Here is a 14,718-nt window from a genome sequence, read left to right as displayed (position 1 = left end):
CCCCAAAAAAAAGGTGTACAAAATAACCATTAAATAAAATAAACATCAGGCTGAAAAAAAAAATAATTGATTGATAAGATGGCTAAGATCCACTGAAGTCAGTGCCCCAACCTAACCACAGTCTAATGATTGAAACCAGTACAAGAACACGTTTTACTTTTTCTTCGAAGATTCATCAGTGTAATATAGTTTCTTTGTGATTTGCTGTCTATATTGGCAGTTTGTTAGCTCTCTTGCAAAATTTGACTTCGAAATGTGTGCTAGTCTGCAAGAGTAGGTAAACTGGTTCTCTTTCACTCTTTTCACAAAATCTTCAAATTAGATTACAAGGGAATGTCTACGTGGTGGTTCAGCCCACTAGAAACAGAAGCCAAACCTTCCCTCATATCACACACATTGAGAAAAGGAGGAGACGTTGGATAATGTCCTCTTAAGGTGCATTGTGCCTTGGTAGATAATGAGGCGATTGTGACTGAAAGGCTTTTAATCATAGGTTTTGTTTGGTTAACAAACAACATCCACCAACAACGCTCACAACAACTTGCTATCGGATGAAGGTGATATGAAATGAGAATTCTTGTTACCTCTCTTCCTCTATTACAAGTCATGTTTTCAATGGAAGTATTGTAATTAATTACCTTGTAGGTTACTACTGTAAAGCAAGTAGTTAAGGTTGGTGAAAGCATAACACTCAAACACATCTTGACAAGTGGAATAACATCAGAGATTAATTCGGTGTCTCACTGTTTTGTGTTTGAATCCTGGTAGAATCAGTTACCTCTAATCCTTCTGTCATCAATAAGTTACAGTAACAAAAAAATGTTTCCAGTTCAGTCAACCATATTCTTCTAAGACTGACATTATACCATGTAAGGAGGATAAATTTGATATTCAATGCTTCTATATCAATACATATTTATATATAAATGTCTGTTTATATTAAATAATAACATATGGGGGTTTTTTTCAGATTATGGCATCAACTCACTTTGAAGCTGCAGGACTTTGTAAAAGACCCTATATTTAGCACTGGAGATGGTTTAATCAAAGTAAGAAACTTTATTTGTATTAATATATATAACACTTTTTGATTCTACCTGTTGTACAGATTAAATATTATAAGTTGTATGGCTTCATGTGCTTTTCCATATGGAAGTAATATTATTGAATGATTTCTCCTCAAATAAGCTAATTATGGAAAATTACATCAACTCCCCTACAAGTTATGGACTTGGTATAGATGATCATTTTGTCTTTTATCTTTTACTTCAGTCATTAGACTGGCCATGCTGGGGCACTGCCTTGAAGAATTTTTAAGCAAATGAATTGACTCCACTACATTTTATATATATATATATATATATATATATATATTCTGTCAGTCTCTTTTGCTGAACTGCTAACTTATGGAGATGTATACACAACAACACAGGCTGTCGTCAAGCAGTGATGCAAAGCAAATGCACACGCACACTCACACACACATGTACATACAATGAACTTCTTTGGTTGGCCTGAAGCTATAGCTGAAGACACCTGCCCATGGTGTCACGCAGTGGGACTGAACCCAGAGCCATGTGGTTGGGAAGCAAGCTTTTTACCACACAGCCATGCCTGCACCTAGTCTGTTTAATAAATTATTTCTATTCTTGCTCTTAAAAGAATTTTTGGAAGAACATTCCATTAATGTGCCAAAGTTATCTCAACTCCATCCTCACAAGAAGATCATTGTAGAATGACCTGTTTCCACATGTTACATTGGATAAGAGGATCCTGGGAATGTTTGTTATATATTTTTCTTTCTAATATCAAATTTAAGAACTATATTTCAGTTAAATCTTGTAGTTATTATGGTTAACCATTTTCATTATATCTTCAGTTTTGTTCCATAGTTGAGCTGGTGGAAAGCTTAACAATTGTACATATATGACAACTACTTCATGTACTTTATTATGAGAATTGCTATATTTTAACAGTTGAATAATTTTTTTAATTTGTTGCTAAAAAATTAAAAGAAAGCAATACCTACTTATTACCGTCTGGTGATCCAATACAAAGTTTTTGAAAACACTCCATTCCAGCATCATTTCATTTTGAGGATTGAACTGAAACAATTTTGAAACATTAATGGATTTAGGAACATATTGCAAAACTAAACCTAAAGGACCATTAAAGAGATATGTCAAATCATTAATAAAAACAAACATCAAAGCCAAATATGTCTTTAAGACATGTTTGAAAGAGAAACTATTCCCAATCTAAGCACATACTTATACATTACAAGTTTCTATATGATTTCCATTTACCAATTTCCACCCACAAGGCATTGGTAAACCTGTGACTAATGCAGAAAATATAGGTGTTATATACACCCACACCTCTGTTACATAGACATACACTGATTAAATTAATATCCACTCCTCAGTTATCTGTTATATATACCCACACTTCAGTTATATCTGTTATATACACCCACTCCTCAGTTATATCTTTTATATACCCCCACACCTCAGTTATATCTATATACACCCACTACTCAGTTATATCTTTTATACACACTCACACCTCTGTTATATAGACCCACACTAATTAAATCTGTCATATATATCCACACCTCACTTATATCTGTTATATACACCCACACCTCAGTTATGTTACATGTTTAATATTCAGTGTTATAAATGATATTTGATTTTCTATTGCAGTTATATGAAAACTTTATATCAGATTTTGAGCATAGGTGAGTTTTTTGGGGTTTTTTTTTTTGTTTTTGTCAATTTTTTTATTTATTTCATAAGCAGCTGATGCTGTGATGTCTTCATTAGGCTTCAGCAAAGTTCTATTAAATCTGGTTGCTGTGGACACAGCTCACCGGATCCTGTCAAACTGTCCAACCCATGCCAGCATGAAAAACGGATGTTAAGTGATGATGAAGATGAATGTCTTCTTGGAGATTGAAATCTCTAACAGTATTCAAAGAACAATGACATAAGGCAGTTTTTTGGTGACGGGGAGAGGATTGTTAAGCATGTAAGCCATTGAGGGCAGTTCTATTTGATCAACCACCTTGTTAGAAATTGCTGCCAAATCTCCCTCAAATCACCTTCTACTGACTTTAGATAACATTATCTGATATACAAGAGGAAGGACAAACACATAAAATTTGATCAAGTGTTTGATACTATCTCTATACAGTTCTATCACCATATGTAACTGATAGGTTTTTAACTGTCTCTCTTATCATACTTCACTATCCAATTGTCCCATTCTGTGTCTCTGTTTCTGTCTTCTTCATCTGCCACTTACATGCCATCACTTTACCTATCTCCTGTTATAGTTGTCTCACCTATATATCATCCTTGTTTATCTTAGCTGCAAATTTTCTTGTTTTGTCCCGTATTTCTCACACGTTTTGACACAATTTGATATATTCCTGTGTTCAATGTTGTTTTTCTAGGATCAATTCTCTGGCTTTGGTTGAGCTCGTAATCCAGGTGGTAAAACAGATAAGTGGTAAGTCAATGGTTTCTGTTTCCTCCAACAACCATACCAACATAGGATGCAGGTTTTATACCTTTTAGATATAGGTTCTAACATCTTTTATGATTTTTTCCCTTTTTTAATAGGTATTTCTAATTCAAACATTGTAAGCAACCATTCAAATATTAATTAGTGGCTAAGAGATTATGATTTTTGGGCAAGTAGAACATTAAATTGTGGAATCCATACTGTGAAATGGTTTGTAATAGAAATGGCACCAGTTAAAAAAGAATTGAATTCACAGAAAAATATTACATTAACAGTAACAGAGTTAACTTTTTTTCTCTGTTGGTGTATCAGATAATAGATTGGAACAAGAAGTGAAATCCATCCAACCCATGACAACATTGAAAAACACATAAAGTAATGGATGAAGATTCTTAAACTTTGCTCTATACCTTGTTTTGTGTTTTCTTAATATAACCCGTTTCTCTGTTTACCTCAGTTTGTTCTGGTTCAAATTAGATATCAGATTAGATATTTCCTTAACCCTTTAGCATTTAAACCACCCACATCTGGTCAAAATATTCTACCTGTTATATGTTCAAACCAGCTGGATTTGGCCTCTTACACATACTTTATAATGTCATTCTAAAATATATATAAAAACATCGAAATTTCAAAGCTATGAGATAATTTATGATTAATTCAAAACAATATTAATGAATTAGCACTACATTTGACAGGAGATATCTGAATGCTGAAGGGTTAAAAGTGAAATAGTAGGACAAGCATTCAATTGTAAACATACCTTCTCTGATGTCTCATAGTATGCATAGATGTAAATTTAAAAGTTAATAAGGCGGAGAGCTGGCAGAATCGTTAGCACACCGGGGAAAAATGCTTAACAGTATTTCGTCCATCTTTGTGTCCTGACTTAAAATTCCCCTGAGGTCAACTTTGCCTTTCATCCTTTCAGAGTTGATAAGTACCAGTTATGCACTGGGGTCAATGTAATTGACTAGCCCCCTCCCCTAAAGTTTCAGGCCTTATGCCTGTAGTAGAAAGGATTATTTAAAGCTTAATCACTTGAAGGGTTAAACTAGCATTTATCAATGTCTTCTCTCTTCTTTATTGTAGATGCAAACCAAGCTGTTGAATTCCTTGAGAAGATTAAAGAAAAGGTATTTTTTTATTTTTGTTGTTTTTAATGAGTGAGTTTGCTAATGTTTATTTTGTAAATATGATGTAATATGGTAATAAAACACTGGAAGTGAGAAATCAGAAGTTCAATAATTAATGCTTCCAATAATCTTTGGGATATGAACAAAGGAAACTGAGAGACAGTTTTAGTGTGTGTGAGCCAACAACTAAATTTTAGAAATTAGCTTGGATCTAGTTCAAAACGGGGGCACCAGTTTTCATTTATGTTTTATGTAGTGTTTTTGGTACCGAAAGACTTTCAAACTTTGTATACTTATCTATTTTGTGTTGTAGAACAGAAAAAAAATTTTGTATTCGGAGTTATTTCATGTAAAAAATTGTCTTTTTTCGATAATTTCAACCAATCACTGACAAGTATTCAGCTGTTTACACTTACTCCTTTGGCAGTTTAAGCGGTGTAAAGCGTATTTAATCTCCATTTATAATTTCGTTAACATCTGCCTGAACTGTATGTGTACAACATTTGCTTTTTTTCATTTTCTTTCACGCGTGTTTATTTCGTTAACATCTGCCTGAACTTTATGAAAAGTTTATTAGCTACTCCCTAACCCTAACCCTACTGCCAATATGCTTCAGCCATTTTTTGACAAGGAAATAATAATTTTATTACCGCCAGAATCGTTTGCTTACGTAGTCAGCACTTACTATATTCGACTGAATGGACGTCAGTCATTGGTTGAAATTACAGAAATACAACAACTTTAACATGGAATAACTTGCAATGTACGTTTTTTTGTTAAGAAAACTAAGAGAAAAAGATGTTTTATATGACACATTCTACCAGTGTCCCAAGTTTCAAAGTGTTTCGTTAAGAAAATACTGGTGCCCCCGTTTTGAACTAGATCCATTAGCTTTTTATGTCTTGCTCAGATAGTACTTATAGATATGTAGACATTGGTTAGGGAAATGTCATCAGAAATTGGTTGAAATAGAAAGAGTCTAAAGCTCAAATAGAATTTAAGCTATAATGCTATAATATGAATTAAGATTTGGCTTAATTTTCTAACAGTAATGTCCTTTTTAAATTTTAAATTTGTTAAATCTGACAATGAAGTTTTCAAACTGTTTCTATTGTGTGTGACTGAGTAATTGTTAGGTTTCTTATTAATAATAGACCATGAAGTCAAAGGTTATTTCTAATACCCGACTGGTATTTTTTCTTTAATATATCTAGCAAGAATATAGGATCTCTCACAGTTGTAAACCACCTGCTCCAAGAATGTATTCAAACCTTTCATCCATAATAAGGAAAAAAGGGATTTAAAAAAAAAAAAAACTTACTGAATTATTTTAGATTGTTTCCCTTTCTAGCTTTTTTCTGACAAAACTCACCCACCTCAATATTTGTAGTCAGCTGCTAAATGACATTGAGAGATTATTTCACTCAGAAGTATGTTGTTTAGTAAAGATGGGAAGGTGTGTTTTGAGAGAGATTTCATTGTTATTTCTAACAGGTCTAATGATCACACAGAGGGTCTGTTACTGGCTCATCACCCTTTCTTAGTTTGCGAAGGATGTTGAGATGTCTGCAACCAAGTTGCTGAGAAGTGTATGTGTAGGTCTGTGTGTGTCTGTGCATATTTTAGTGTTAACCCTGATTTTTCACATTACACTCCTTCCTTCTCATTCAGATTAAAAGTAATGAAGAAGCAAAAATCTTAGTGCTAACCACCATTGCCACTTTAAAATTAAAAAGTGATAAACTTGAAGATACAAAGGTGAGTTTATGATAAGAGATTTTTTTTTTTTGTTGAATAGTTTAACATCACATTTTAAAATTTCGCGTTGCAACTATTTTCCCTGTTATTGTCTGAATTCAGTTATCACTCTACCATGTATAATTCTATATGTTTTTAAAAACTAGAGCAACTTCATCATCATTAACATTTAATGTCTGTTTTTCATGTTGACATGGGTTGGAGGGCTTGACAGGAACTGGCACCATGTTCCATTGTCTGTTTTGGCTTGGTTTCTATGGCTAGATGCCCTTCCTAACACCAACCACTTTACAGAGTCTACTGGGTGCCTTTTATATGGGACCATCACCAGTGCTTTTTACATGGTACCAGCACCTACACCAATGCCTTTTACATGGCACCTTACTTTCAGGATCTCAATTCTATTGTGGTAGGTAGGTCTTCTTGAGTACAACAGTGTACCACATATCTTAGTCCTCTGTCATTTCCCTCATAAGGCTCAGTGTTTTGAGATCAACCTTTAATACTTCGTCCCATGTCTTCTTTTATTTGTTATTCTATTTTTGGATGGATTAAATTTCTGAAATTTTGATGTTTTATTCTCGGTTTTGATCTTGCTGTCCTCTTTGTTCTTCCTCAGAAAATCATAGAAGAAGCTCGAGAACTGCTAGAAGGATTAGATGGAGTTACCTCAGTCCATGGACGTTTCTATAACTTATCAAGCTCTTATTTGCACATGATTCACAGCCATGCGCCATATTACAAAGATGCTTTACGCTTTTTGGGCTGCATTGACATGGAAGATATTCCTGGTTAGTATTCTTGTTAATGAAATTTTTAAGTAATTTTATTTCTGTTGTTACTGTTTAACTCCCGGTCAACACTGATAGAGCATGTAGAACTATGATCAAAGGCCATTCCAACCACGACCATACCATCTGCAATTATGACTCCCAGGACATTGTTCACTGTAACTCTAATAAAACATTAGGATGTGATTTGAGAAATATTTGGCTGCTATTTCTAGCGGGTTTAGCATCCATATAGAAGTTCCTTATTGCCTTCATTTATTTTGTTATTTCCATGGCGCAGCTGTAGTTTGGTCCAGTCCAAAATCATTCAAGATATTCTAACTGTTGACACTTCTCAACTTATGATTCTTCTGGCAGCAGGGATTTCTATATTTGATTATTTAACTTTCAGTAATTAATTATATTTTTTGATGAGGTACAAGACTTTTTTTTTTTTTGCAAAAGGATCAATTAAAAATCTCAAAAAGGTTTGAACTGTGTAATGGTTCTCTTCATTTTTGATATCTCAAATTCTGCTCCAACGTTCTATAATGCATACAAAATCAACCCTTGGAATGGAAAAACCTTAAAATTCCAAGGTAAATCTATTCCAAAGTTGACACATTTGTGTGTGATGTCATGTTTAGACTAATTATGAATGATTTCACATTTCAGTTGATGAAAAGCAACAAAGGGCATACCAGCTGGGTATTTCTGCCCTCCTTGGAGATGGTGTTTATAATTTTGGAGAATTGGTAAGTTAATTTTCCCCCTACCTTTCATCATCATCATCATCATTGCTTAACATCCATCGTCCTTGCATTATTGGGTAGGACAGTTGACAGGAGCTGGCCAGGTAGAAAAACTACCCTAGGCTACTGTGTCTGTTTCAGCAGAGTTTTTACAACTTGATGCCCTTCCTAATGCCAACCACTCTGCAAAGTGGACTCAGTGATTTTTATGTGGCACTAGCACAGGTAAGGTTAATTTTGGCATGATTTTTACAGCTAGATGCCCTTAGAAATGCCAACCACTTTACAGTTTGGACTGGATGCTTTCTACATGGCACCAGTACTGGCAGAGCTACCAAGTAACTTGCAAAACAAGGAATTATGAGTGTGTCAGGGGATGGAAGGTTAGAGGGTGACAAAGAGACAGAGGGGCAGAAACAGATGTCTTGCTATAGAGGAGGTACATGGTTAGCCAGTGAGAGAGAGGTACAAGAAAGAATAAAATATCTTCAAGTGGAGAAAATAATACTTTCTACCCTCGACACAAGACCCAGAATTTTGGTGTGAGGTGGTGTTAATCAATTGCATCAACCCCAGTATTTGACTGGTACTTAATTTATTAACTCTGAAAGGATGAAAGGCAAAGTTGACCTTGGTGGAATTTGAATTCAGAACGTAAAGCCAGAAGAAAAGCTGTTAAGCAGTTTGCCCAGTGGGCTAATGATTCTGTCAGTTTCTTGCAGTAATAATAATAATGATGTCCTCAGTCAAACCGTCCAACCCATGCCAGCATGGAAAGCAGAGGTTAAATGATGATGATGGACTCTCCTATTGAAGACAATGTATGAATGTTCAGCTTTTGCCAAATGATCTACACAAATGATTTGTTTACATTGATCAAACGTATGTGCCTCTCATTAGCTCCCTCTTCCCATCAAATCGACGTTGCCTGAATAGGTGCATTGTGTACCACACATCAGGTGTTGAAGTGATGACAGAGCAACCTGAAATGAAGTGTTTTGCTCAAAAACACAATGCACCACCCAGTCTAGGTATTGAAACCACAATCTTGCAATCTTGAGTGCAACACCCTAACTACTAGGCCATAATAATAATAATAAGGAACCTAAAAACTGATGGAAATTTGAGTAATAGTCAACAATTGTTTTCACAGTGGTGGTAGTAGTAGTAGTAGTAGTAGCAGCAGCAACTGCTACATCATCAGAAGTGTCTTGACTGCAACAAGCCTTGATATTCTGAATCCTCTGGCAACAGAAATGATTTTAGATTTTCTCAGACTCTGTTATTTCATTTTGGCAAATAATTTTGAATAAAGCCAAACTTCAAGCCAACCCAGTCTGCAATGAAATTAGAGACATTTTCTCTCCCAAAGAAGATAATGTCTTTGGTAAATCTATGAAGGTCACAGAATCTCCTTTCTTCTCCTCTTCGATCACTATTACAAAGTTATATTTTTCTGTTTGTCTTCTGCCTTAGATCCATGAAAAATTCTCTTTATTTTTATTTTTCTCCTAGTTGGCTCACCCCATTGTAAACAGCCTCACTGGTACCAATAGAGAATGGCTAGTACAACTGTTATACGCTTTTAATAGTGGCAACCTTGCTAAATTTGATAGCCTAAAGACACATTGGGCTGCAGTGGTAAGTAGATTTTTCTTTTCATGTGATGCCTTCATTTCAATGACTTTGTCTTTCAGTAAACCTAACAGTGTCTAAAGTATAATGAAAGTCAGCTTGTGAATGAATCTCATTTACCCTTTAGCATTCAGATCACTCTTTCAAATGTTATGCTTATTTATTCACACTGTTTTGAATTCGATCATTTATTATCCTGTAGCTATGCAATTTCAGTGATGTGATGGTTTGTTTTTAGAATGATATTGTAGGGTAGACGTGAGGAACAGTAGCTGGGCCAGTTTGAACATAAAACATGTGGAATATTTGGGCCTGATATGGTCAGTTTGTATGTTATAAGGGTTATAGAAGTCTACCTAATGGATTTTAACCCCTCTAAGATGACCAGGTCAATCTCAGCACACCATTTTTATGCTAGGGAAAAAAAACAAGGCTGATATATTTGAGAATAGTTAGATTTTTTCTGTTTATTAAGATTCAGATTCTTTTTTAATATCATCATCATCATCATCATTTAACAACCGTTGTCCATACTGGCATGAGTCGGACGGTTTGACCAGGGCTAGTAAGCTGAGAGGCTGCACCAGACCCCAGCCTGATTTCTATGGCTGGATGGTTTCACTTTGAAGTGTAGCTTTCTTTGTTTAGAAATGCCTTTCTTTTCTTTTAAAATTGGTGTCTTTGTAAGGCAACAAACTGGCAGAACTGTTAGCATGCAGGGCAAAATGCTTAGCAGCATTCCATCTGTCTTTACGTTCTGAGTTCAAATTCTGACACGGTCAACTTTGCCTATCATCCCTTTGGGGGTTGATAAAATAAGTTCCAGTTGAGTACTGGAGTTAATGTAATTGACTAGTCCCTTCCTTTGAACTTGCTGGCCTTGTGCCAAGATTTTAAATCAATATTTGCTACCTTGTCTAGCATCTTCATATTTCACCAAATGTTCTATATTAACTTACTTGATTTTTTCAGCCAGAACTTGTGGCGGAAGAAGTTGCTCTTAAACAAAAGATCCGTCTGCTTTGTCTCATGGAGGTAACTATCATTTCTGTCAGTTCTTTATTTCAAAATTCTCTTCTATGTCCATGATGATACTTGTACAATCATAACGTTTAGATGATCTTCATTGTAACATTTTGGGGTTTTCCTAACTTTTCTCTGAATTTGGATAATGTTGTCTGTTTATTTCTGTGAAGAAAAGTTCTTTGCAATCCTTTTAATCTTTTTGTAAACTGATGAAAAAATTATCTGCTGAAAATAAATGTATTTTCTTATTAAACCAACTTGATATGTAGCACAAAGAAATTAACAAAATACATCAAGTGTTTTATATCATTACAGTATTTCTAGTTAATTATTTTGCAAAATTCATTTAGAGTTTTTTGGGGGGTTTTTTAAAAATATTTTCTTCCGAAGAATATTTTTAGCCATGTTAGTTATCTGGGTTCACTGGTCCTGCATAAATTGTTGCAGATGCAGCTTCATTTGTTTTTGTATCTCATAGCTGAAATTTATTTTGCATCCTCTCTCTCTCTCTCTCTCTCACTCACACACACACATTATTTATACAATATAAATTTAGTCTCACAACAGTCAATTAATGTTGAAGGAGCCTTCCAAGGTTGGAAAGGTAAATTAACAAGATAGTTGGACAAGCATCTTCTATTATACCCCAGGGCCATTAAGAATGATAAATTTAATATAAGTAACACAACAAGATTTCCTGCTTTTCAAGTTGCTGTTGTTGCAGAGACTAATATGTATCATCAGACAAGGCATTTAAACTCTTTATTTCAGCCAACTTACAGGGTTAATAAGTCCTAGTTTGTAAGAGAAGGATTATGCATAAGTTACCTACACATATTGTTCTGTTTGCAAAAACTATTTAGAAGCCCTTGTTGTGACTGTTCATAATCACAAATAATTAACTAATTTCTTGACTTTTACAGATGACTTTCAGCAGACCAGCAACTAGTCGTCAACTCTCTTTTGCTGACATTGCCAGAGAAGCTGATATACCTTTATATGAAGTATGGCTGTTTCTTCTTTGTCTCACCTACCTTTATTTTCCTTTTGCTGTATTTTAACCTTTTCAATGACACAACCATAGAAAATGGAGCTGCACTCATCAACCCTTTGTAGGGCTTCCTTTGGCCAGTGGGGAAAAAGGGAGTAAGTTGTCCTCAGACTGGACACTTGGGTTGAATGCTTGTAACAGACTCCACTCCACAAAACTTTTCCAAGGCCCAGGTGGTGGTTTTAAACCAAACTGGATAAAGTCCACCCAACAAGAATGGGAATGGTCCCTAGACTTCCACTCAGTTCCTTTGTACCCTGTTTTACTCATAAGGCTGTAATAGAAGACATTTGCACAAGATACTGCACAGTAGGATCAAACTCCATAACATTACCTGTATCCATTCATCTGTCCTGCCTATTCAGAATTTACCTCTTTCCTATTTCCCACTATTATAGACCCAGCCGATGCACCACTGTGCTGGTGCCATGTAAAAAGCAATCATGCCAGTATCACAGGAATGCATTTGTGCTGGTGCCACATTAAAAGCATCCAGCACACTCTGTAAAAGTGCTTGCCATTGGGAATGACATCAAGCCAAATCAGACTGGAACTTGGTGCTGCTCTTCTGCTTGCCATCTCTGGTCAAACTGTCCCACTCATGTCATCATGGAAAATGGACATTAAAGGATGATGATAGAATCATGAAAAGCCTATATTATTATATTTCTAATCCAACATTTTGTGTAAGTCAATCCTCATCATCTTCATTATTGTTATCATTTCTTTTTCGATGCTGTTATTGGTTGAATAAGTGTGCAGTATAGTAAATCACTGTTAACCTCTGTGCTGCATTAACCCTTCCCTGAGATCTGATCTCACCACTTCTTCCTGTCTGTTTTGGTCTCTCTGTGACCTTCCACTGTCACAACAACAATCATTGTCTCACATTTCACATATCTCTCTCTCTTTCTCTCTCTCCACATATTCAAATTATCTTATGTGACATCATACTTGTTACACATGTTTAATATAATCTGTCTTTTGGATGGAGTGAGAACTGTTGTCAGCAGTTCTCCTTGAGTTACTATACTTTCACTAAAATCCAAAATAAATTTTAGATTTATGTATGACTTAGAAGATGCCAAAGAAGCTTGTCTACTTTTACATATGTAGTTTTTGTATATGTCTATCGGTAGTTTTTATATGCTGTGCCTTTATCATATTTTCAACAGATCTTTTCCTACCTGGCATCCAGTATTCTACATTTTAATGTTCAGATTTAACCCTTTAGCATTCAAACTAGCAACATCCAACTTTTCACACCTACTCTATAATGTAATTCTAAGAATAAAACAATCACACCAACAAAATCTTGAAGCTACAAGATAATGCATGATGAATTAACAACAACATGAATAAATATATATTTGACATAATAATCTGAATGCTAAAGAGTTAAAGCCTTCTTTAAAAAATGGAAGTGAATCTGGTTGTCGAGGGAGTGGGTGGTTAATACTTGAGCTGGATTCTTTTGTTTGCCTTCATTAAAATGTTGAAACAGATTATGTAATTTCTTCTATCATTTTAGGTTGAACCTCTTGTGATGAAGGCCCTGAGTTTGGGGTTAGTTTGTGGGCATATAGATCAAGTGGATGAAAAAGTTTACATGACCTGGGTGCAACCAAGGGTGTTGGATTTGACTCAGGTAAATATCAGCCTCCTAAGAGATATTTTTATTTCTCTTTAAATCTTATTTATTTAGTTTTACTGTTTAATTGAACCCCAGGTATTGTAGTTCTGCAAAGTTGTAAGTAAATGAAATGATCTTAAATAAAAGGGTAAATACTCACTTTGGTCAAGAATGGCCATGGGATTGCACCTAAGAAGTTCACCTCTGAGGCACAAGTCCAGGCGAGGTTATTTGTGGAAGCTCAGCAGTTGTCCATGGGATTGCACCTAAGAAGTTCACCTCTGAGGCACAAGTCCAGGCAAGGTTATTTGTGGAAGCTCAGCAGTTGTCCATGCATACCAGTTTCCTCTTTCCATGCCACTGATGTTATCCAAGAAGGCCAATAGAGCTTGGCATCAGTGATGTCGCAACTCATTTCTACAGCTGAGTGAACTGAATCAACATGAAATAAAGTGTCTTGCTCAAGAACAACACACAGCCCTGTCCAGGAATCAAACTCACAACCTCATGATTGTAAGCCTGATGCTCTAACCACTGAGCCATGCACCTTCACATCCTAGTACATTACTATTAACTATTTAGTCAATCACAAATGATATGAGACAATGAAGACTTAGTATGATTTTCTACTCTCTTCATTTGTCTCGGTTCTGCTGGATCTTTGCTTAGTACACATCACAACACCTATTTTCAAAACTCTTGAATTATTTGATCGATAGCTCAAAACCTTAACTTCACAATCTTTTGTCAGGTCATTGGCAGCCAAACCTGAACCGTTCCCAGCATAGATGAGTTAACAGAGACTAACATAGGACAGTTGAATCCAGCATCGGGTTAACCATTATCTACTAATTGTGCAGAGACAGAAATTCTAACTCAAAATCCAGTATGTTTTTATCAGAATTTTGGTGGTTACTGATGGTTGTTGCCTCTGCAGCTGCCTGTGACAACCTGGAGTAAATTCAGTCACTACAATGTATCCTATGGTTGGGCTGATTCTTTCGATTTGCCAACTTCCTGCTAATTATGTCCCATGTTCATATAATTAATTAATCATTGTTGATGAGAGACTTTGCTTCTTTTAGGATTTTCGAGTGAGATCGTTGCCAGTGCCCCTGGACTGGCTCTTGTGCGGGTGGCACATAAAATACACCATTTTGAGCGTGGCCGTTGCCAGTACTGCCTGACTGGCCTTCGTGCGGGTGACACGTAAAAGCACCCACTACACTCTCTGAGTGGTTGGCGTTAGGAAGGGCATCCAGCTGTAGAAACTCTGCCAAATCAGATTGGAGCCTGGTGTAGCCATCTGGTTTCACCAGTCCTCAATCAAATCGTCCAACCCATGCTAGCATGGAAAGCGGACGTTAAACGACGACAATGATGATGATGTAGAGATACTTCTGTTGTGAATTGAATTAGCTGCTAATTT

The 14,718-nt window shown here is 35.6% G+C and overlaps 1 protein-coding gene across 1 annotated transcript in view; it reads left to right on the top strand.

Moving 5' to 3' along the window:
- The window catches only part of LOC106881542 (26S proteasome non-ATPase regulatory subunit 13), a 15,975-nt gene extending 1,279 nt beyond the window's left edge, over window positions 1–14,696 (top strand). The window contains exons 2-12 of the mRNA XM_014931967.2: window positions 971–1,049; window positions 2,706–2,740; window positions 3,458–3,513; window positions 4,621–4,664; window positions 6,336–6,422; window positions 7,042–7,213; window positions 7,868–7,947; window positions 9,460–9,585; window positions 10,552–10,614; window positions 11,529–11,609; window positions 13,188–14,696. Of these exons, the coding sequence (XP_014787453.1) occupies window positions 971–1,049; window positions 2,706–2,740; window positions 3,458–3,513; window positions 4,621–4,664; window positions 6,336–6,422; window positions 7,042–7,213; window positions 7,868–7,947; window positions 9,460–9,585; window positions 10,552–10,614; window positions 11,529–11,609; window positions 13,188–13,346 (982 nt within the window). The 3' untranslated portion in view covers window positions 13,347–14,696. The remainder of the gene's footprint in view (window positions 1–970; window positions 1,050–2,705; window positions 2,741–3,457; window positions 3,514–4,620; window positions 4,665–6,335; window positions 6,423–7,041; window positions 7,214–7,867; window positions 7,948–9,459; window positions 9,586–10,551; window positions 10,615–11,528; window positions 11,610–13,187) is intronic.
- The last annotated feature ends 22 nt before the right edge of the window (window positions 14,697–14,718 follow it).

Source organism: Octopus bimaculoides, chromosome 24 (genome assembly GCF_001194135.2).
Source record: "Octopus bimaculoides isolate UCB-OBI-ISO-001 chromosome 24, ASM119413v2, whole genome shotgun sequence".
Taxonomy (NCBI): Eukaryota; Metazoa; Mollusca; class Cephalopoda; order Octopoda; family Octopodidae; genus Octopus; species Octopus bimaculoides.
This window is presented reverse-complemented; position numbering and strand designations above follow the sequence as displayed.